The following is a 22636-nucleotide window of genomic DNA, read 5'->3' on the forward strand; positions in this document are numbered from 1 at the left end:
CATTGCATTAACAAGTGCTTTGACTCAGAGGTTGCCAGCCTCTTCATCATTGCATTAACAAGTGCTTTGACTCAGAGGTTGCCAGCCTCTTCATCATTGTAAAAATGTATTACCGCTTTTTTTTTAATTCAATCGTAACATCTCAATTATCCCGCCAAAAATTATTGGGTCTAAATTGGTTTTTATTATTATTATTTTCAGAAACAAACTAACTTGTTTTTTAGGAATTTATCATTCATAAAGTCTTTATGATATATTTTCTGTTGTAAACAGAAATTCATCAAAAGTGACACCTCAGAAAAGCTAAAATATTGAATTTTTGGAACTTTTGATAGAGCACGTTTTTAAATATTAATTAAAGTAAATGTATATTTTGTAAAGATTCTTTTTAATAAAAAATAAAATTTTGAAGAAGAACACAAAATCTTCTGAAAATAATATCACATAAACTCATATTATTTTCTAATATATAACTTTTATATAAAAATCAAATTCAATGATCTTAAAAGCGAAGGATAAACCTCAAAATTTACGAATATAATGAGTGGAATATAATGCTTATCTATCATAAAACCATATGAAATATCAATTTTTGATTAAATAAAAACATTTAATCAAAGTCAATTTTATTTTTCATATTCAAATGACTGAGTGTTAACATTTAACATTTTTTGCTAATTGTCGTCAAAAATTAGGCGTAAAGCAAAAATTGATATTTCATATGGTTTTATGATAGATAAGCATTATATTCCCACTCATTTATATTCGTAAATTTTGAGGTTTATCCTTCGCTTTTAAGATCATTGAATTTGATTTTTATATAAAATAGTTATATATTAGAAAATAATATGAGTTTATGTGATATTATTTTTCAGAAGATTTCATTCTATATGCCTATGAAAAGTACTCTCAAAACTAACTTTTCCTAATTATAATTAAATCTAGAATATTGTATTATGCTTAGTATTATTTCATTTTTCTCATTCAATTTAGAATTTACAAATGTCAAAAAATTGAGAGCTGTCACTTTTGATGAATTTCTGTTTATTACATTTCAACTTATAATGAATATGAAATTATAATTGTTATTTCGAAAAAAAATTATTCATGATCAATTTATGATTTAACCAGTTCCTTCAAATTAGGAGAGCGTATTCAAATATAATCAAAAAAAAAAAAGGTAGTGGGGCTTCCAGGCGCGTTGCGCCCTCTAGCCCTGAAGATGTTTAGTATAAATGAAGTTTATATTCGGAGGGCTTCCAGGCGCGTTGCGCCCTCTAGCCCCGAAGATGTTTAGTATAAATGAAGTTTATATTCGGAGGGCTTCCAGGCGCGTTGCGCCCTCTAGCCCATAAGAAATTTTGCCCAAGACCCAAGAGGAGGACCGAACCCCAGCCGACCAGCCGTTGACTTTTTTGTAGAGCACTCAAAATAGTATAACTTTGTCCGGACAAATAAGGGTCTATCATCGCTACAGGAAAAGTTACAGGCGTTCCAAGGAAGTATACTTTGAGAAGCCTTTCCCACTTATAGAATGAGATAGGACGGTTATTTTACAAAAACTGACAACACTTTTGACCGAGTAGTTTTTTGTGCTGAACAAAAAGTGTCATATAAACATCTGTCAAAAACCGCTTTTTTAACTTCACTTAAAATGCCACGTAAGCTACGTAAGAATATACGTAAGAGGAAGGGAGCATTGAAACATCCAATAGTAAAACTGACACCACAACAACAGTTGCAACAACAAATGATGAATGACCCACTATGTTGCAACAAATGTCAAGCAACCCTATGCTTTTAAACCGAGTTATTGGTGCACAGAGTGGAGGTTTAAGAGCGGCACTTTTAGCGAAAATGGCAGGCTATGGTGGAGCTGCAGACGGAAACAGCTTATAACCCTCAAAGTCAAATGAATTTGAGTTCACTCAAAATCAAATAACAGATGTCAAAAAGTCAAACATAGACATACAGAAACAAATAAGTGAAAACGAAAAGAAACTAGAATATGACAGACACACAAAGAAACTCAATGAGTTAAACGTAGAGAAAAAGAAGAAAGAAGAACAACTGAAAGAACTAAGTACAGAGAATATGCGAAAAAAGTGTCAGAAAAAGCAGCAGAAGTAGCAAAAATGGAACAAGATGTTATAAATTTGAAAAACCATACTACTCAATATAAAGTACTGAAAGATGAAGAGATAAAACAAAAAGCCCTGAAGACATATATGGATAGCGATGAGTATAAAAAAGAAGTTGAAGCAAATGTAAAGGCAGAAAAACTTTTACAGTTGCAAAAACCAAACCGTACAGTATGAAAAACTTAGCACAAGAAAGTAAAAATAACGACGCGGCCATGCAAAAGGCAATGAAAAGCGCAGAATATATAAAAGCTAATAATGACTGGTTAGACGCCCAAGCCAACGCTAAAGCAGCCCAACTTATAGGTCAATAAGGAAAAAATACAAGCGGATGAAGACAGTTCAAATGAAGCTTTAATGAATGCTGACTTTAAGAACGCCTTCGAAGCTCTTCATAGTAAGGTGAAACTAGTGAACGACTTCTCATCTGGAAAAGAAACTGAAGTCTGAAGGTTTCGACAAAGAGTTAAGAGAAGTAGCACAAAATATGACGAAAATAACAGATGCAGCAACGAGACAGGCAGTTCAAAGTGGCCTAATGACGCCGTTAGAGCAACTGTTGTGGAAAGTCAAGAAAAAGAGTTACAACAGACCAAAACAGACCTAGTAAATGCTTTCTTAAGAACGAAAAGTCAGGTAGGACATTATGCTGCAGATGGAACATATGTGCCAGCTGGTGGAACTTATATACCACCAAACCCTCCAAGAGAAGCACCTGCACCCGGACTACCTAAAACATTTACATCGTCACATGGACACAGACACAGGCATGCACCAAAACCAACACAACAACCAACAATTCAAAATCCAGCACCACAACCAACAGTTCAAAACCCTGCACAACAACAACCAACAGTTCAAAACCCTGCACAACAACAACCACAAACAGAGCAAGGACATAAAAGAAGTAGAGAACAAGGAAACCAAGAATTCTTAAAAATGCTTAAGGAAGATTATGGTTACCCAGATACTCTTGACTTTAGTGACAGATATAAAGAAGCTATTAAAAAGTTCAAGGAAGGAAATACTGACCCGAACCTATTTAGCTTTATGGTTCAGCACCAAATGGGATATAATTTCAAACCTGGAAAATACAAGCTCGCTAAGGGATATGATTTAATAGCATATCATCCAAATGACATGGATGAATTTACTCCGAGATATTTGATGTCAGAGCTAAATGATAATTCAACTCTCTTCATGAAACGCGTAAAAAATAGAGACGGAACGAAAGAAGAAAGGTTTATGAGTCCGGATGACTTAGAAAGGGAATTTGTTAAAAACTGTCTCGGAATATATGAAATGCCAGCAGATGAGGTACAAGAAACTCCACAGGAAGAAGTTCAGATACAAACAGACATGGAAGAAATAGTTCAGCAACAACAGCTAGAAGAGCCTGAAGGAAACGAACAAGTTCCTCCTTTGGAAACTAACTTCACAGAACTAGATGAAGATTTGGAACAGCCGAAAAAATCTTGACCCTCAACAAGACTATGAGGTGAATATGGAATCTTTCCAAGAGTCTAAGAAAAATTCGGCTGACATAGTAGAAGAATATCGAAAAATGTTCGCCGACATACAAAAGACTCCAACATCAGATGAAAAATATTCAGCATAGAATGGAAGTACTGAAAGAAAATGTACGCAAACAACAATCCTTTTTTACTTACGACATATAACGTTCAATCTTTGGCTGAACTCGGTGAAAATAAAAGGTTAATTTCACCAAAACATATAGAAATGAAACATTGTTTAAAGTTCATTCAGAACCTAACCAATATGGAAACAAACCTACTTTTGTTTTCTGCAGACTATGGAACTACAATGAAATGGGGTCATAAAGCTAATCCGGATAGGTGGTTCATAAACTTACAACCACAATTCAAGAAGTTGTAGACGCAATGGAAGTGAATGGTGAACCAGATATAGCTGGTATTTTCAGCGCGGCTTTAATGCCATTGAAAGATATGAAAGATGCAGATATTTTGAACCAGTATGAAATGAACATGGCTGATGGAAATATAACACCTGACGTTCTAGAAATTTATCTCAAAGAACTACACAGAAACCATAGAGATGGTATATTTGGTGAAGAGTTTAGAAAGAAAGTTAGGGAGAGAGAAGGAAGAGAACCTATTGTACATGACCTTGCAAACGAAAGTTTTGCAAAATGTCATAAAAACTTACTTTGCAGACAATGAACCGAGAATGGATGAATATTTAAGAAAACTCAAATGGACAGTACCAAATGAAATGTTAGTATTGAAAAACATGTTTTCCTTGACAAAATAAAACCAACTACAGAAATAAATGACGCAAGACATGAAGCGTTGGGTAAAGCTTTCCCATTCACAAAAGATATTATTGGTAACATGGAAGAAAACCAGAATGGCTTACAAAACATATATTTGGAAACGAGCTTATTCCATATGGACAAGCTCTGTTTGAAGAGCTTGAACCGGAAACTCAGGAAAGAGTCATGCAAAACAATACGCGAAGACTCAATACAAACTATGACAAAATCTTTCTAGGATATAGGTTACCTGAGATGGGCGACCAGAGCCCAAAGGCAAAAAGGACATGGGAAATTTACAACATACTAGGTGAACATGAGGCAAAGATGCAACAACTTGAAGCAGAGGGCATGTTACCAAAGCGACACCAAAGAAGAAGAGAAGAGTAGAACAAAGTGAAAGTAGTGAAGAAGTAACTTCATCTAGTGAAAGTAGTGGCAATGAAGGAAAAAGAAGAGTTAAAAACTCAGTCAGGAAGAAAGTAAAGCTTGGTCCGAGTGGGTTCTATTATGATATATAAATCCAACTATTCTATATTTTTACCCATATGAAATGTACGCCGCTCAGAATATAACACCAACAGTTTTGGATGCCATTGAACGGAAATGTTTCGAATGTATAACGAATGCGACAATGCCATTAGAAGGTCAGAAATAGTTCCTGGAACTTACGAATATACAACTGCTGTTTCTTATGGAAACGTAGGTGAGTTTGGAGAAAGTTCTTCAACAACAGTAGATATTGCTTGCGACAGGTTTCATATTATTTCTATTGACAACTCATTCTTATACGTGGAACAAGACATTGAAATAAAACCTTCTGCCAAGTTGTCTGACAAGAAAGGTTGCAATGGAATTTTCTATGTCGGATACCAATATGCTCCAGAAGTTTTCATGGGATATAAGATATATTCTAAACTCTGACTTAGTTCAAACAGTAACATGGGCAAACTATGAATGGTTCGCTTTGAGAAACTCAGTACAACCACAAGCTAGAGAACAAACAGACCAGTATGCAACTATTGAGAAAATAAGAAGACTTGACCCTAACGTTCCAGGAGTTTATGTTAACCTTTCTGGTTCAGATGAGAAATGCTGCCACTACAAGTAAAACTGAAACTTAGAGTTCCTTTGTCATCTTTTCCTCATCTTCAGGTTTTTAAGATACTTTGCCAAACTGGCAGGAAAAATTTTCTATCGAACTTACTCCAAGCAAAAATAACTTAGTCATTGCACCAACACAAGACCCATTCAGCATTACTGTAGCTGGAACTGGTGGAGCCAAGTTCTGTGACTTTTGCAAAGACAAAGTTGACTTAGACTTTGGTTTCTCAAACCTCAACACTGAAGTAAACTATTATTTCAATGCTGCTGGAGATGCTTGGGACCCAGTTAAGTTCACATGCGAAAAGTTTGAATGCAAGAGAATAGAAAGCAGACTTGCAGTCTATATGTTGGACCCAGATATTCAAATGCTTTAGCTGCCAAATATATTGCAGTTTCCACTTATGTTCCCTATACACCAAATATCTGTCAAAGACTTTGCAGGTGAAGTTGGAAACCAAAGTGCTGACCCAGGTGCAAGAACAATATTGCTTTAACAACTGCAATGAAACATGCAGATACTATGTTTGTACTGTTCAGACGAACTATAAATGACTATTCTTGTTTCTGCACAACCCTGGTATAAATATCATATAAACATAGATGGCAAATATTATCCAAGAGAAGAATATTCTACAGTTGAGGATATGAGGTCATACAACTTGACATTAGATGCTATGAACTTTTCTCGCGGACTACCTAAAACATTTACATCGTCACATGGACACAGACACAGGCATGCACCACAAACCAACAGTTCAAAACACTGCACCACAACCAACAGTTTCAAAACACTGCACCACAACAACACAGTTCAAAACACTGCACCACAACCAACAGTTCAAAACACTGCACCACAACCAACAGTTCAAAACACTGCACAGCAACACCACAAAACAGAGCAAGGACATAAAAGAAGTAGAGAACAAGGAAACAAGAATTCTTAAAAATGCTTAAGGAAAATTATGGTTACCCAGATACTCTTGACTTTAGTGACAGATATAAAGAAGCTATTAGAAAGTTCAAGGAAGGAAATACTGACCCGAACCTATTTAGCTTTATGGTTCAGCACCAAATGGGATATAATTTCAAACCTGGAAAATACAAGCTCGCTAAGGATATGATTTAATAGCATATCATCCAAATGACATGACTGAATTTACTCCGAGATATTTGGTGTCAGAGATAAATGATAATTCAACTATCTTCATGAAACGCGTAAAAAATAGAGACGGAACGAAAGAAGAAAGGGTTATGAATGCGGATGACTTAAAATAGGGAACTTGTTAAAAAACGGTCTCGGAATATATGAAATGCCAGCAGATGAGGTACAAGAAACTCCACAGGAAGAAGTTCAGATACAACCAGACATGGAAGAAATAGTTCAGCAACAACAGCTAGAAGAGCCAGAAGGAAACGAACAAGTCCCTCCTTTGGAAACTAACTTCACAGAACTAGATGAAGATTTGGAACAGCCGAAAAATCTTGACCCTCAACAAGAGTATGCGGAGAATATGGAATCTTTCCAAGAGTCTAAGAAAAATTCGGCTGACATAGTAGAAGAATATCGAAAAATGTTCGCCGACATACAAAAGACTCCAACATCAGATGAAAATATTCAGCATAGAATGGAAGAACTGAAAGAAAGAGTGTACGCAAATACAACAACCTTTTTACTTACGACCATATAACGTTCAATCTTTGGCTGAACTCGTGAAAATAAAAGGTTAAATTTCAACAAAACATATAGAAATGAAACATTGTTTAAAGTTCATTCAGAACCTAACCAATATGGAAACAAACCTACTTTTGTTTCTGCAGACTATGGAACTACAATGAGATGGGTCATAAAGCTAATCCGGATAGGTGGTTCATAAACTTACAACCACAATTCCAAGAAGTTGTAGACGCAATGGAAGTGAATGGTGAACCAGATATAGCTGGTATTTTCAGCGCGGCTTTAATGCCATTGAAAGATATGAAAGATGCAGATATTTTGAACCAGTATGAAATGAACATGGCTGATGGAAATATAACACCTGACGTTCTAAAACATTTATCTCAAAGAACTACACAGAACCATAAAGATGGTATATTTGGTGAAGAGTTTAGAAAGAAAGTTAGGGAGATAGAAGGAAGAGAACCTATTGTACATGACCTTGCAAACGAAAGTTTACAAAATGTCATAAAAACTTACTTTGCAGACAATGAACGCGAGAAGGGATGAATATTTAAGAAAAACTCAAATGGACAGTACCAAATGAAATGTTAGTATTGAAAAACATGTTCCTTGACAAAATAAAACCAACTACAGAAATAAATGACGCAAGACTGAAACATTGGGTAAAAGCTTTCCCATTCACAAAAGATATTGTTGGTAACATGGAAAGAAAACCAGAATGGCTACAAAAACATATATTTGGAAACGAGCATATTCCATATGGACAAGCTCTGTTTGAAGAGCTTGAACCGGAAACTCAGGAAAGAGTCATGCAAACAATACGCGAAGACTCAAATACAAACTATGACAAAATCTTTCTAGGATATAGGTTACCTGAGATGGGCGACCAGAGCCCAAAGGCAAAAAGGACATGGGAAATTTACAACATACTAGGTGAACATGAGGCAAAGATGCAACAACTTGAAGCAGAGGGCAAGTTACCAAAAGCGACACCAAAGAAGAAGAGAAGAGTAGAACAAAGTGAAAGTAGTGAAGAAGTAACTTCATCTAGTGAAAGTAGTGGCAATGAAGGAAAAAGAAGAGTTAAAAACTCAGTCAGGAAGAAAGTAAAGCTTGGTACGAAACAATTATGACAAATAAATCCAACTATTCTATATTTTTACCCATATGAAATGTACGCCGCTCAGAATATAAACGCCAACAGTTTTGGATGCCATGAACGGAAATGTTTCCGAATGGTATAACGAATGCGACAATGCCATTAGAAGGTCAGAAATAGTTCCTGGAACTTACGAATATACAACTGCTGTTTCTTATGGAAATGTAGGTGAGTTGGAGAAGGTTCTTCAACAACAGTAGATATTGCTTGCGACAGGTTTCATATTATTTCTATTGACAACTCATTCTTATACGTGGAACAAGACATTGAAATAAAACCTTCTGCCAAGTTGTCTGACAAGAAAGGTTGCAATGGAATTTTCTATGTCGGATACCAATATGCTCCAGAAGTTTTCATGGGATATAAGATATATTCTAACTCTGACTTAGTTCAAACAGTAACATGGGCAAACTATGAATGGTTCGCTTGAGAAACTCAGTACAACCACAAGCTAGAGAACAAACAGACCAGTATGCAAATATTGAGAAAATAAGAAGACTTGACCCTAACGTTCCAGGAGTTTATGTTAACCTTTCTGGTTCAGATGGAACTGCTGCCACTAAAGTAAAACTGAAACTTAGAGTTCCTTTGTCATCTTTCCTCATCTTCAGGTTTTTAAGATACTTGCCAAACTGGGCAGGAAAAATTTCTATTGAACTTACTCCAAGCAAAAATAACTTAGTCATTGCACCAACACAAGACCCATTCAGCATTACTGTAGCTGGAACTGGTGGAGCCAAGTTCTGTGACTTTTGCAAAGACAAAGTTGACTTAGACTTTGGTTTCTCAACTTCAACAATGAAGTAAACTATTATTTCAATGCTGCTGGAACTGCTTGGACCCAGTTAAGTTCACATGCGAAAAGTTTGAATGCAAGAGAATAGAAAGCAGACTTGCAGTCTATATGTTGGACCCAGATATTTCAAATGCTTTAGCTGCCAAATATATTGCAGTTCCACTTATGTTCCCTATACACCAAATATCTGTCAAAGACTTTGCAGGTGAAGTTGGAAACCAAAGTGCTGACCCAGGTGCAAGAACAGATATTGCTTTAACAACTGCAATGAAACATGCAGATACTATGTTTGTACTGTTCAGACGAACTATAAATGACTATTCTTGTTTCTACAACCCCGGTATTAAATATCATATAAACATAGATGGCAAATATTATCCAAGAGAAGAATATTCTACAGTTGAGGATATGAGGTCATACAACTTGACATTAGATGCTATGAACTTTAACAACAACTTCACAACAACCATTAACCCTGAAATGCAAAGTTCTATTATGCCATATGTGAAAGTATGGACTCATACAGGAGGTCAAAAAACTCAATATACAAATGGAGACCGTTCAAACTTTTGGCTTGGCATTCCATTTGCTGACTCAGAAGACTTTATGGGTGGTATTTCAACTGTTGGTACTGTACAAATACAATATACTGGTGACAGAGACGGTCCAGATGAATTGAAAGCAAAGAAGTTTACAAAACCAATAGCACTTTTCACGGAAGATGCTCTTTTGAAGATTCGTTCGATGAAACCTGCTGGGGCTCCTCAGATTGGCATAACGACAGCTTCCATCGAGCAGATTTTGGCAGCAGGTCAGTAAGTTGTTCTTGAACTGACTTCTCTCCGTCAAATATTGACAGTACGCCAGTTTTGACATAATATTGTAAGATAAACTTACCTTTAGAAATATCTGTAAGTTTTGTTGTTATATTTTTGTCTGCTTCAAGAACTTTCACCATTTCAGTTATACCAACTTTCTTTGCTTTATGAAAATATTTAGGTTCAGCAAAGACTGCTATTCTATAACATTTACCATTGTTTGTATAAAGAACTATTCTGTCAATGTATTTGTATTGTTTGTGTGTGTAAACTTTGTTCTGCTTCAATTCGAAGAGATACTCGAATACGTCCATCTTTTTATTCTAAGTAAAATGTCATTTCCGAAAAATAGAAGCGTAAGTGTTTCAAAAGGTTTAATGGCGGTGGCAGATGTGAAGTTAAATTCACCAACTCAAACAAACAGTCAAAGTGTTATTGTCAATGTCAAAGACAGAGATGTTGAAGTGGGGAAACCATACGAAGACGAAGATGGTAAGCAATTGTTCCTGTAAAAGAACAACCAACATATCCTGAAGTTAGCAGAGACTTAAGTTCTGTTGCAGATATTCGAAACGACTACCAACAACTGAAAGACAAACTTCAAACTCAGGAGAAGATTTGTCAAGCTTTAAGTATAATGTTAAACTTGGTCGAACACAACCCTGTAAAAGTGAACTCATATGTCATTGCACCTCATGAAGTTTTGAAAGAACTATTGAAACTTTTGACAGAGACAGACGATATAAACATCAAAGAAATAGAACCCGACATTAGTTGCTGTGGTGTTTCATATAATGTCATTGACAAGATATACGTTATGAAAGGAGGTGAAACGTTGAACTTAAAGTATAGTTTCCCAGACGTCATAAAAATATTTGACGACCACAACATTTCATTAAAATTTATTTGCTAAGTAAATGGCAGAAGATATAATGGTTTATACTATTACGACTAAAAACCCTGAGTCATATAATTCTATAACAAACAAACTTACAAAGTCCTCAAGGACGGTATTGTAAACTAACTTTAAACACAATGACGACTAAAGCCTGTTTTGCTCTTTTGACACCAGAAGACTTTATTGTTGTGAATGGTAAAAAATACTCCTTTGAAGATACTTACTCAGATATACCACCAACAGGTTTTGTTGACTTATTTAATACTTTAAGTACGGGTGTAACATGTGCTGCAACTAGAGCAGGTTTCATTATGTTTGGATGTCCGACTGAGTTTACTATAAACGATATGAGCTATAATACAAAACTTATTTCTGGTTTTTACTACCAACAGTTTCCTATAACAGGAAAAGGTGTCATACAAGGAATGTCTATTCCATTGACATTAAGCACACCAATCTTATATATTGTTTCAAACTTAGGTTCAAAGTGTTATTCGAATGTCGACAGAAACTATTATGACCAAAAGATACTTATGCGTATAAACAATACTTTCTCTGCTGGTTTGCCTATTGTTCATTCGAATGCAGAATTTTCAACCTTAGTGAACTCAAACACTTTGGCAAGTATAACGTTGACATTAGTTGACGCAAACTTTGTTCCTGTAAAACTTTTATGTCCTATGTATTTGTCAATGACGGCAGAAAGTTTCGAATTGGAAGATGCAACTGGTGAAAGTATTGTATTACAAGAACAACTTCAACAACAAATAGCTCAAGAACAACAAATGCAACAAATGCAACAACAAAGTCAAGAATAAAAAAAAATATTTTTTTTATTTTTATAAAAATGTACAGAATAGATGTTTCAGATTTTTATGACTTCCAAGCATTCAGAAATATGTGTCCATTTAGAGACTATAACAAAGCAGTCGAGAATTTGAAACGTTTAGTCATTTATGTCGACTCTGCCCCAGAATGTTATGTTATGAAAGAATGGGATGTAGTCTTTAACAAACCAAGAGCAACAATAGTGTCTGAACAAGAATGTAGACAGAAACTTAAGAAAATAAAAGTTGTACAAGTTGGAATGAAGATGTTAGATGCTTGGGATATCTTATTGTCAAAGTTAGAAGATTTTCAGTTCGAGGTATAAAGTTTTATACACCTTCTCCAAACTTCTATTCTATCTTCACTGGATATAAATATGAACAAGTAGAATGGAAAGAAAATATTAAGAAGCTTGTTAGACCATGTCAAAGAAATTATATGCAATGGAAACGAAAAGGTTTATGAGTATATCTTATGTTGGTTTGCAAACATCTTACAACATCCAAGTGCTAAAAATGAAACTGCTCTCATTATAATTGGAAAACAAGGAACTGGTAAGAATACTTTCTTTACAGATATTTTGTGCAAACTGTTAGAGGGCTATTCGAATCCGAATATGACAAACTTAGAAAACATCTGTGGTAAATTTAACTCCTCAATAGAGAATATGAAACTTATAGTATGTAACGAACTTCAAAGTATAGATACAACAAAAGTTTTAAACTCAGATGCTTTGAAGAGTCTTATAACAGACAAAGTTGGAGTTGTTGAAAGAAAATATAAAGACCAAAGAGTTTGTGAAAATGTTGCAAACTTCATTATGGTTTCAAACAATACTGTTCCGATGAAGTTAGAAAGTTCTGACAGAAGATATGTAGTTGTCAGAACGTCAGATTCTCATATGCAAGATACAGAATATTTTGACGACTTAGCAGAAACTTTGACATCTGACTTTTACAACCACTTGTTCTCATATTTTATGACATTAGATATTTCAAAGTTCAATCCAAGACAAATTCCACATACCGAAGAGAGACAAACATTGTTAGAAGCAAACAAGAGTGTATATGAACTGTTCATAGATGAAACTGACTTTGAGTGTTTAGATGAAAGGTCATTGTACGATTCGTATAAACAATATTGTCAAGAATATGGTTATATGACAGCGTCTAAACGAACATTCTTGGCAAATGTCAAAAGTCTTTTAGACGTACAGAATGGTGTATATACAAAGAAAAATTTTTCTGAGTAAATTTAAAAAAAAATATTTTTTTATCCGATAGAAAAGATGACGAAATATATTTCAGTAAACAAGTACATGTCAGGACTTAAAGAAGAACTAGACCCATTCACATATTTGAATGTTTACTTCTACCATTTTGAAAAGTCTTCATTCAGCAAAGTTTGGAACATCGAACCAGTTAAGTTTGCTATTGTGACTAAAAATGGTGCGAAATTTGAAGACTTAGACATAGAAGGTTCGTTAGCAGTCAAAGAAAGTTTTGACAGAAGGTTCTCAAACCTTAAAGAAGGCAAAGCATACAAACTTGTTATACCTTATGAACCAAAGAAAGCAGACGACTATGAATATTATGAGTCTAAGATAGTTGAAGTTCAAGGTAAATTGGGTAAAAAGATTTTAGAGTCTAAGCCAGTGTTTGCTCCTAAAGAGGAAGAGAACATTGACATTGACCCAGAAATGTTCTAAAAATAAAAGTTTATTTTTACATGTCAAATTTCTTTTTCTCTGGAACTGGTTCAGGTTCTTTCTTCTCTTCTTCTACTTTCTTTTCTTTCTTTTCTTTCTTCTTCTTTTCTGGTGGAGTTATGTCAAATTTCTCCGAACCATATTTATGTAAAAGTTCTTTGTCCTTTAATAGCTCTTCTATTCTGTTTTCTATTTCATCTTCAAGAACAGCGCATGTGTCTTCTTTGCATTCTAAGAACTTTTGTTGGACTTCATCTTTCCAATCGGTGTCATCTCTGTCAACAAGTCTGTCATTGACAAATTTTAAGACTGCTCTGCTTAATGTTTTATGGTTCTTGTCATATTCCCAGAAACAGAACTTTAGAACAAATTCACCTTTCTTGTTTACACTATGTAAGATTTTATGGTCGACAGATGTTTTGCTGTCGAAAAGCTTGTCTCGAATATAGATAGCGAAATCGCTAGACATTTTCTAAAAGATAAAAATTTTAATTTTTCTAAAAATATGTTAGAAAAAAAGTTTGCTGACATTGACAAGAAATTTGAGAATGTTTTAAACAAGAACAAGAGGAAGTTAGAAAATGCTCAGATAAAACCTATACATGACAAGTTCTTATTTGCTCAGAATGGTATAACAGGTCTAATTGCACCACCTGGGTCGGGTAAGACTTTCACTTATCTTAAAATGGCTGCACAACAACAAGAACTAGATGAGAAGAACCCATTCTATGAGTTAGTAGTCATTTGTAGTACTTCTGGTCAATTTGACCAAACCGTCAATTCGTTCAAAGATATTATAAAGAAGTCTAAGTTAGTATGTATAAAGGATACTGAGTTGTTAGATTGGATAAAGAAGTACCAAAGAAGGGTTTTGAAGTACAATGCTATAAATGAGTATATAAATTCGAAGTTTAAAGACCCAAATGAGGAAATGCAGAGAATATTAGAGAAGAAACACTTCAGAAACAAACAGAAAGAGATAGAATACATTTCGAAGAAATTGCAATCTTACGATTGGAAGACATACCCTCATAGATGTCTTCTTATCTTAGATGATTTCGCCTCTCATCCTTTGTTAAAGAATAGAGAACAAGATATGTGTCGAATTCTTAAGAAGCTCAGACACTTTAACATTTCAGTTGTCATTTGTGTACAGACAGCAAAGAGTTTAAGTAAGGATGTTAAAAGAATACTGACTGACATTATACTTTTCCCCGGATTGTCCGAAGACGATTTCATGGAACTTATGAAAGAGTCCATGGCAGGTAAGTTTGACAGATATGAACTCTGGGAGAAGTATAAAGTCATACAAGACCCTCATACTTCTTTCAGAATTCATATCTACGCAAACAAAGTTCAAATTGTAAAAAGTCAAGCTTGAAAAATGTAAGTGTTTAGTCTTAGTAAGTCTGTTGTGGTGCTGGGGCTGTCGGTTCTTCTGGCTTTGGAAGGCATTCAGGAAGAGGGACGTGAGACATTCGTTTGTGTCCTGTCGGAAGGAAGAACTTTTCCTGTTGGAAGGAAGAACTTTTTCTGTCGGAAGGAAAAACTTTTTCTGTTGGAAGGAAAAACTTTTCCTGAAGTTCGACCAAAAAGTTCTCAATTTTCGAAAATTTGAATGGTTTACGGACGGACAACTGGAAAATTTTTTCCTGTCGTCGGGAAAATTTTTTCTGTCGGAAGGAAAATTTTTTTCTGTTGGAAGGAAAAACTTTTTCTGTCGGAAGGAAGGACTCGGAATGCCAGAAGGATTTGACAAGGCAATTTACTTTATAGAGCTACCTGAGCCATCTGAAGTCAAGCGTAAAAATAAAGAGTTCATTTACTCTGCTTGTTTGAAGTTGTCAAAATACTCTGTTATTTTTTCCTTTAACAATGGCAAATCTTCTTTGAAGGTAAGTATTGTACAACCTTTCATATCATAGTGTGTTTGAGGTAACGTATCTTGAACTATTTGTTTCACATCTTCATTTGGGGTCATTGAAATCGGTAAGTTTTCGCGATAGAACCAATTTCTGTCAGATTTGTAAATCTTAGCAAGGTCGTAAAAGCTTTTGTTGTTTCTTCTGACTAAATGCAACATAACCATATCTTTATCTTCTTCATTTTCCATCTCTTCAGTATAAATCATATACTTATAGTTCTTTTCCTTACCTTTTGGTACCGAACGTGGTATTCTTTTCTGAATGTTTTTGTCTTTTGCTTCAATGACTTCATCTTTTGCTTGAAGTTTCTTTTCCATCTCTTCACGTTCTTGTCTATGAATTTCGTCAAGAAGTCTGTAAATATACCAAGCATAACGAGGCGAAGCCCACATTGCAACAGCATTTACAAGAAGTCTATGTACATACCAACCTCTCAAACCATTTGGCAAATTTTTACGATTTTCATAGAGTTTTGGCGACCCCGAAAAAAGTCGGTCTCGCTGTGCTTCGCTCAAAAGTTCTTGTGTGCTTTGGTTTTTGAACCAATCGTCTGTATGTTTAGTATCTGGAGCAAAACATGCTGTCAAAATACTTTGCATTTGGTACATATCGTCTTTGACTGAACGAATGAGACGTAACTGTTTGTTAAACTGAACCCACTCATATTCTTCATTTATATCTTCATGGACTATAACTGTTGTTGTGTTCTCTGTTGTTGACATATCTGTCTTTATATTCCGGATAAAAAAAAATATTTTATAAAAAACTAACTTTATTTTCTGACTTTCACAAAAGACCAAAAATAAACGCTTTACATGTATTTTTCAGCAACTTCGTCAAATAATTTTATAGCTTTATCTATCTCATCTACTTCAAACGTTTCTTTACCTTTTATGGGAGCACCATACATTTTCTCAAACTTTTCAAGTAGTTCTGTTTCAGCAGCTCTCATATCGTTAACGAACACAACCTTGACTATATTGACTGTACTGTCATATCTTTGAGTTATATTATATGTTCTTCCTATCTTATATCTCTTTGTATTGAAGTCCTTCGGTTTCTGAACGATGTAAAGTAAGCCTTCACTGCAACGTTCCGTATCGAATGAACCATAAGTTATGAAGTTATATCCAACAACTAGGTCTAACCATAACAAAACTATTGGTATAAGACTTTTGTCTATAAGATATGCTCTTGTTCCATGAAATGCTACTGATATCATAAGCTCAGGATTTCTTGTCAAAAATTTCTGAGTTGAAGCATTTCTAACCCAGTCCTTCGGTTTCTTTCCAAATGGAGATATAATGTCTGACAAAGAATATTTGTTGTATTTCTTTGAGTATCTTACGTTTAAATCACCTATTCTAACCAATTTGGTGTCATTGTCTATCTTTTTAACTGTTTCAAACTCAGTGTTTGTCATATATGTCTTTACATACAAAATAAATAAAAAATAAAAAAATAAAACTAACTTTATTTTTTCTGTCTTGTATAAAAGATATGATTTCAGGGATTTTTTTTACGAAGTGTCAAAGTTCACTTCGTAAAAAAATAACAGTTATATAATGAAATTTGGTCATTTTTTTACGATTTTCATGAGTTTTAGGCGACCAGGTTTTTTCCCTACTCGCAATTTTCACGATTTTCATGAGTTTTAGGCGAGTAAGATTTTCTATCTTGTATAAAAGATATGATTTCAGGGATTTTTTTTACGAAGTGTCAAAGTTCACTTCGTAAAAAAATAACAGTTATATAATGAAATTTGGTCATTTTTTTACGATTTTCATGAGTTTTAGGCGACCAGGTTTTTTTCCCTACTCGCAATTTTTCACGATTTTCATGAGTTTTAGGCGAGTAAGATTTTCTATCTTGTATAAAAGATATGATTTCAGGGATTTTTTTTACGAAGTGTCAAAGTTCACTTCGTAAAAAAATAACAGTTATATAATGAAATTTGGTCATTTTTTTACGATTTTCATGAGTTTTAGGCGACCAGGTTTTTTTCCCTACTCGCAATTTTTCACGATTTTCATGAGTTTTAGGCGAGTAAGATTTTCTATCTTGTATAAAAGATATGATTTCAGGGATTTTTTTGACGAAGTGTCAAAGTTCACTTCGTAAAAAAATAACAGTTATATAATGAAATTTGGTCATTTTTTTCAGCAAAAATATATTTTAGGGTAGAAGGTTAGATCTAACCTGTTCTCTACCCTCTTTTCTACCCTCTTGAATTTTCATGATTTCATCGTACATGTTTTGTCAAGACTTCATCGTACATGTTTTGTCAAGACTTCTTCGTACATGTTTTGTCAAGACTTCTTCGTAAATGTTTTGTCAAGACTTCTTCGTAATGAGCGTAAATCAGACAAAAATATATTTTAGGGTAGAAGGTTAGATCTAACCTGTTCTCTACCCTCTTTTCTACCCTCTTGAATTTTCATGATTTCATCGTACATGTTTTGTCAAGACTTCTTCGTACATGTTTTGTCAAGACTTCTTCGTACATGTTTTGTCAAGACTTCATTGTAAATGACCAAAAATAATGTTTATGTTAGAATGTTAGATCTAACATGTTTTCTAACATGTTTTCTAACATGGTCTAAAACACACAAAACTCATGAAATTTCATACGGAATTCAGCAAAAATAAAGTTTATGTTAGAATGTTAGATCTAACATGTTTTCTAACATGTTTTCTAACATAACTATTTACAAGCGTTTTACATGGTATATGTTGCGATGGTTCATGACTCTAAACAGTTTTGTAGCTTCTATTTCTTCGCTGAGGATATCGAATGTTTTAACTATGCCGAAAGTCTCTTTATACTTCTTCTTGACGTCAGATAGAAGGAAATCTTCTGCTGTTGGATAGTTTTTGTTCAGAAATGCTAACATGTCCATTTTATCTTCTGCTGGCTTTTCTGATTCTTTCTTTAAGTCTGCATAGTCGTTTCTCATTCTTTCTATCTCTTTGACGGAGTAGTTATATCTCCTCATTGCCGCTTTACATTTTGAACATTGCGGGTTCATTTTTGCGTTATATTCTGAAACCTTACCTGCTAAAACAACTAAAGCGTCAATGGTTTTCTTTAACTCAAAAGTTGCTGGTTTTATCTGTTTGTTCCATACTTTGCCTCTTTTATCTTTATCTCTTATCTGCCATACACATTCAGCAACTAACGAAACAAAGTTGTCGTAGGTCTTAAATTCTTCAGATTTATATATGTCAGAGATGTTCTTATATAACATGTCGCAATCTTTGTCCATAACCTTATGGTTGCAATGAAATCCTAGAAACTCATAGTTTACCTTTCGTATGAACTTCTTTATTTCTACTGAGTCAGTTGCTTTGACTTCTATTTCATCGAATTCAGGAATAGTGAGCTTTTGCTGCTGAATTTCAGGCAATTTGGGTAAATGGTCAATAATGTCCTCCATTTCATAAAGATACTGTTCATTTGTTTCATCTTTCGCACTACAGTCCAAAGTACTTGTTAAAAGTTCTTGCTTTATCTTCTGGATTTCTGTTTCGAAAGTATATGAAGAAGGAATGAAGCTTTTCATCTCTACTAACATTGACGTAGGATTCATGACTAACGAGTTTGGTGCTGTTGTTGTTTGAAGTGTTGTTGTGCCGATTGTTGACATTTTATTTTTTTATACAAAATAAAAAAAATAAAAAAAATAAAACTAACTTTATTTTTTATTTCGGGAAAATTCATGAAAATTCAAGAGGTTAGAAAACATGTTAGAAAACATGTTAGATCTAACATTCTAACATAAATTATATTTTTGTCTGATTTACACTCATTACGAAGAAGTCTTGACAAAACATTTACGTTCATGTTTGACAAAACATTTACGATGAAATCATGACAAAGCATGTACGTTCATGTTTGACAAAACATTTACGAAGAAGTCATGAAAATTCAAGAGGTTAGAAAACGTGTTAGATCTAACATGCTAACATAAATTATATTTTTGCTGTAAATTTCATGATTTTCGAGAGTTTTAGACCATGTTAGAAAACGTGTTAGAAAACATGTTAGATCTAACATTCTAACATAAATTATATTTTTGGGTCCTTTACACTCATTACGATGAAGTCATGACAAAACATTTACGTTCATGTTTGACAAAACATTTACGAAGAAGTCTTGACAAAACATTTACGAAGAAGTCTTGACAAAACATTTACGTTCATGTTTGACAAAACATTTACGAAGAAGTCATGACAAAACATTTACGAAGAAGTCATGACAAAACATGTACACTCATTACGATGAAGAAGTCTTGACAAAACATGTACGAAGAAGTCTTGACAAAACATTTACGAAGAAGTCATGACACTTTTTCATTAGATAACTGTTATTTTTTGACGAAGTGAAGGTTGACACTTCGTCAAAAAAATCCCTGAAATCATATCTTACATACAAAAAAATACAAAATAAAACTAACTTTATTTTTTCTATCTTAAGGAAATTCATGACAAATTCATGAGGTGAAATGAGGGTAGAAAAGAGGTTAGATCTAACCTTCTACCCTAAATTATATTTTTGGGTCCTTTACACTCATTTACGAAGAAGTCTTGACAAAACATTTACGATGAAATCATGACAAAACATTTACGAAGAAGTCTTGACAAAACATGTACGTTCATGTTTGACAAAGCATGTACGAAGAAGTTTTGACAAATCATTTACGAAGAAGTCTTGACAAAACATGTACGAAGAAGTCTTGACAAAACATGTACGAAGAAGTCTTGACAAAACATGTACGAAGAAGTCTTGACAAAACATGTACGAAGAAGTCTTGACAAAACATGTACGTTCATGTTTGACAAAACATTTACGAAGAAGTCATGACAAAACATTTACGTTCATGTTTGACAAAGCATGTACGAAGAAGTCTTGACAAAACATTTACGATGAAATCATGACAAATTCAAGAGGTGAAAAAACAGGTGAAAAAACAGGTGAGATCGCACCTCTTCACCTAAACATTATTTTTGGTCCGGGAACAAAATGAACGAGGTCAGGATGTATGTAAATACATTTGAATTCATTCATAACACCCTTTGTAAGCTCATAAAATGCTTGTTTTGAGGTCGAGCCACTTTTGGCTCCACCGTATTCTTTCAACCAAAACTCAAGAATTTCCTGCATGAATTTTATATAAAAACCAACCGTCTGTATTCCGACGGTTGCTATATTCTTCACAAAATGCCTTATAATACTCTTCCCAGGACTTATTTTCCAACAACTTTCTAAAGTCTTTCCTAAACTGACTGACTGACGGCACAAAGTGGCTTAACGAAAACATTTACGAAGAAGTCATGACAAATTCAAGAGGGTAGAAATGAGGTTAGATCTAACCTTCTACCCTAAATTATATTTTTGTCTGATTTACGCTCATTACGATGAAGAAGTCTTGACAAAACATTTACGAAGAAGTCTTGACAAAACATTTACGAAGAAGTTTCGACAAAGCATGTACGTTCATGTTTGACAAAACATTTACGAAGAAGTCTTGACAAAGCATGTACGTTCATGTTTGACAAAGCATGTACGATGAAATTCATGAAAATTCATGAGGTGAAATGAGGGTAGAAAAGAGGTTAGATCTAACCTTCTACCCTAAATTATATTTTTGGGTCCTTTACACTCATTACGAAGAAGTCTTGACAAAACATTTACGAAGAAGTCATGAGTTTTCTACGATGTTAGAAAAAATGTTAGAAAAAATGTTAGATCTAACATGCTAACATAAACATTATTTTTCAATACTTTTTCAGCACTTTTCCGTAGTTATATATGAAAGACAATTCGAGATAAAAGTCATAGTACAATGGAATAATATGTTGCCACACATTTGTTTGTGAACCAAACTTGAAAGTCAGAGAAACTGTTACTAGGTGGTTCGTAGAATTTAGAAGCAAAGTCATAAAAGTCCTTACCAATACATAGAAAACTATTGTTGCTTGAACTGAAACTTGCATGACACATAACATTTTGAGGGTCAAACACGTTTCTATAAACTGTCAAATCTGCTGGTGGAAGTATAAATTTAAATGGACCATCTGGTGGTAATGGTTCGTTCTGGTTTACCGAAGAAATTGTGCCCAAGAACGTTTGTCTACTTTCCAAAATAAAAACTCTGTATCTCTTGGAGGGTTAATTTCAATCTTTTGAAATGAAACGGTGGAGTTCATCTTGTCATATTCTAGTTTCAGATAGTATGTTCCATTTAGTAAAGAGTCGTATTTTTCTTGAAATTCCCAATAATATTTGTTCATTTGAGTTTGAAAGTCATTTAGAGTTTTCTCAAGACTTTCGTCTAAACGAACTGTAAAGATCCTCATTTCGTCAAATTTGTCTATTAGACCATCATGACCTTTATACTGCCCATGAAAATATACTGCGAACATAAATGCGTTAGTTCTATTTGAAAACAAAACTCTTCTAAATCCTATTGCCTTTGCATCTGAAGGACTTTGAAGCCAACGAATTGGATAGTCAAACCTGTATGCTCGGGATGAAATTTCTTCATCTGAAATAGTCCTACCAGCATTTGTAAAGATATAGTCTAACGGTTTTGTATCTGCTACTTTTGTTCTTTGTTTTTCAACCTGAAGCATTTAATATATGTAAAAATATATTGTTTTAAAATAGTATGCCATTTCATATTTCTCATCTAACAAACAAGTTTCCCAACGGTCTTCTCCAACAAACTCAGCGTACATTTCAAATAAAATAAAAAAATATTTTTTTCTTTACTTAACATAACCGCCTGCTGCCATAAGTCTTTGACGCCAACCCATACCAGCTAATGAAGGTTGACTTGGTTTAGTTTCCAAACTAAACTTTGGTTTTGGTTTATCTTCAGTTTTTGGTTTTTCTTTCTTCTATCGGTTTTTCGTCACTTTTCGGTTTCTCTGACTTTACCTCACCTGCAGGAACAGTTGTGTCGTCAACATCTTCATAAATATCATATGCCATTTGTTTTTGTTTTCCTTTCAACTTTTTGTGTTTGTTGTAAAGTTTAGAATATTTCGACTCTAAGTCAATGAGATGTTCTATAATGAACTGTTGGTCAGTGAAGTAAACTTTTCCATCTGTTGTCTCGAAAGCTCCTTCAGACTTCAATATTTTATTTGTGAGAGTCTGTTTCTTTTTTGAGATACTAGCCGTTCATTTTTATGAAAAGTGACTTTGTAGTTAGGGTTTGTATTTCCAGACCTGGCATTTTCTATTATTGAATTTTTCTCTTCATCTGTAAGTTCTTTT

At 34.1% G+C, this 22636-nt stretch overlaps 8 protein-coding genes and 3 pseudogenes across 11 annotated transcripts, besides 5 other annotated features; 7 read left to right on the plus strand and 4 right to left on the minus strand.

The window, feature by feature from the left end:
• Positions 1-22636: part of a mobile genetic element that runs on past both edges of the window.
• Positions 138-261: a mobile genetic element.
• Positions 262-299: a mobile genetic element.
• Positions 1014-1050: a mobile genetic element.
• Positions 1053-1167: a mobile genetic element.
• Positions 1655-1747, plus strand: TVAGG3_0572780 (protein of unknown function, DUF4106 family; the record flags this gene model as incomplete). The annotated part of the gene is made up of 1 exon (XM_051238847.1): positions 1655-1747. A coding segment is annotated over one exon (93 nt), but the record flags the coding sequence as incomplete, so codon positions are not given.
• Positions 2629-3608, plus strand: TVAGG3_0572790 (annotated as a pseudogene). Its single transcript has one exon. A coding segment is annotated over exon 1 (980 nt).
• Positions 9283-10024, plus strand: TVAGG3_0572800 (annotated as a pseudogene). Its single transcript has one exon. A coding segment is annotated over exon 1 (742 nt).
• Positions 10630-10905, plus strand: TVAGG3_0572810 (protein of unknown function, DUF4106 family; the record flags this gene model as incomplete). The annotated part of the gene is made up of 1 exon (XM_051238848.1): positions 10630-10905. One exon carries the CDS (start codon positions 10630-10632, stop codon positions 10903-10905), a length of 276 nt encoding a protein of 91 aa, XP_051096672.1.
• Positions 11028-11708, plus strand: TVAGG3_0572820 (uncharacterized protein; the record flags this gene model as incomplete). Its single annotated transcript, XM_051238849.1, has 1 exon — positions 11028-11708. One exon carries the CDS (start codon positions 11028-11030, stop codon positions 11706-11708), a length of 681 nt encoding a protein of 226 aa, XP_051096673.1.
• On the plus strand, positions 12620-12970 carry TVAGG3_0572830 (Poxvirus D5 protein-like family; the record flags this gene model as incomplete). Its single annotated transcript, XM_051238850.1, has 1 exon — positions 12620-12970. The coding sequence occupies one exon, from the start codon at positions 12620-12622 to the stop codon at positions 12968-12970; it is 351 nt and encodes a 116-aa protein (XP_051096674.1).
• Positions 13007-13426, plus strand: TVAGG3_0572840 (protein of unknown function, DUF4108 family; the record flags this gene model as incomplete). Its single annotated transcript, XM_051238851.1, has 1 exon — positions 13007-13426. One exon carries the CDS (start codon positions 13007-13009, stop codon positions 13424-13426), a length of 420 nt encoding a protein of 139 aa, XP_051096675.1.
• TVAGG3_0572850 (uncharacterized protein) lies at positions 15249-15539 on the minus strand (the record flags this gene model as incomplete). The annotated part of the gene is made up of 1 exon (XM_051238852.1): positions 15249-15539. The coding sequence occupies one exon, from the start codon at positions 15537-15539 to the stop codon at positions 15249-15251; it is 291 nt and encodes a 96-aa protein (XP_051096676.1).
• Positions 15569-16073, minus strand: TVAGG3_0572860 (KilA, N-terminal/APSES-type HTH, DNA-binding family; the record flags this gene model as incomplete). The annotated part of the gene is made up of 1 exon (XM_051238853.1): positions 15569-16073. A coding segment is annotated over one exon (505 nt), but the record flags the coding sequence as incomplete, so codon positions are not given.
• TVAGG3_0572870 (organellar and viral DNA polymerase type B) lies at positions 18541-18998 on the minus strand (the record flags this gene model as incomplete). Its single annotated transcript, XM_051238854.1, has 1 exon — positions 18541-18998. A coding segment is annotated over one exon (458 nt), but the record flags the coding sequence as incomplete, so codon positions are not given.
• TVAGG3_0572880 lies at positions 21389-21987 on the minus strand (annotated as a pseudogene). Its single transcript has one exon. A coding segment is annotated over exon 1 (599 nt).

This window comes from Trichomonas vaginalis, chromosome II (assembly GCF_026262505.1).
Source record: "Trichomonas vaginalis G3 chromosome II, whole genome shotgun sequence".
NCBI lineage: Eukaryota > Parabasalia > Trichomonadida > Trichomonadidae > Trichomonas > Trichomonas vaginalis.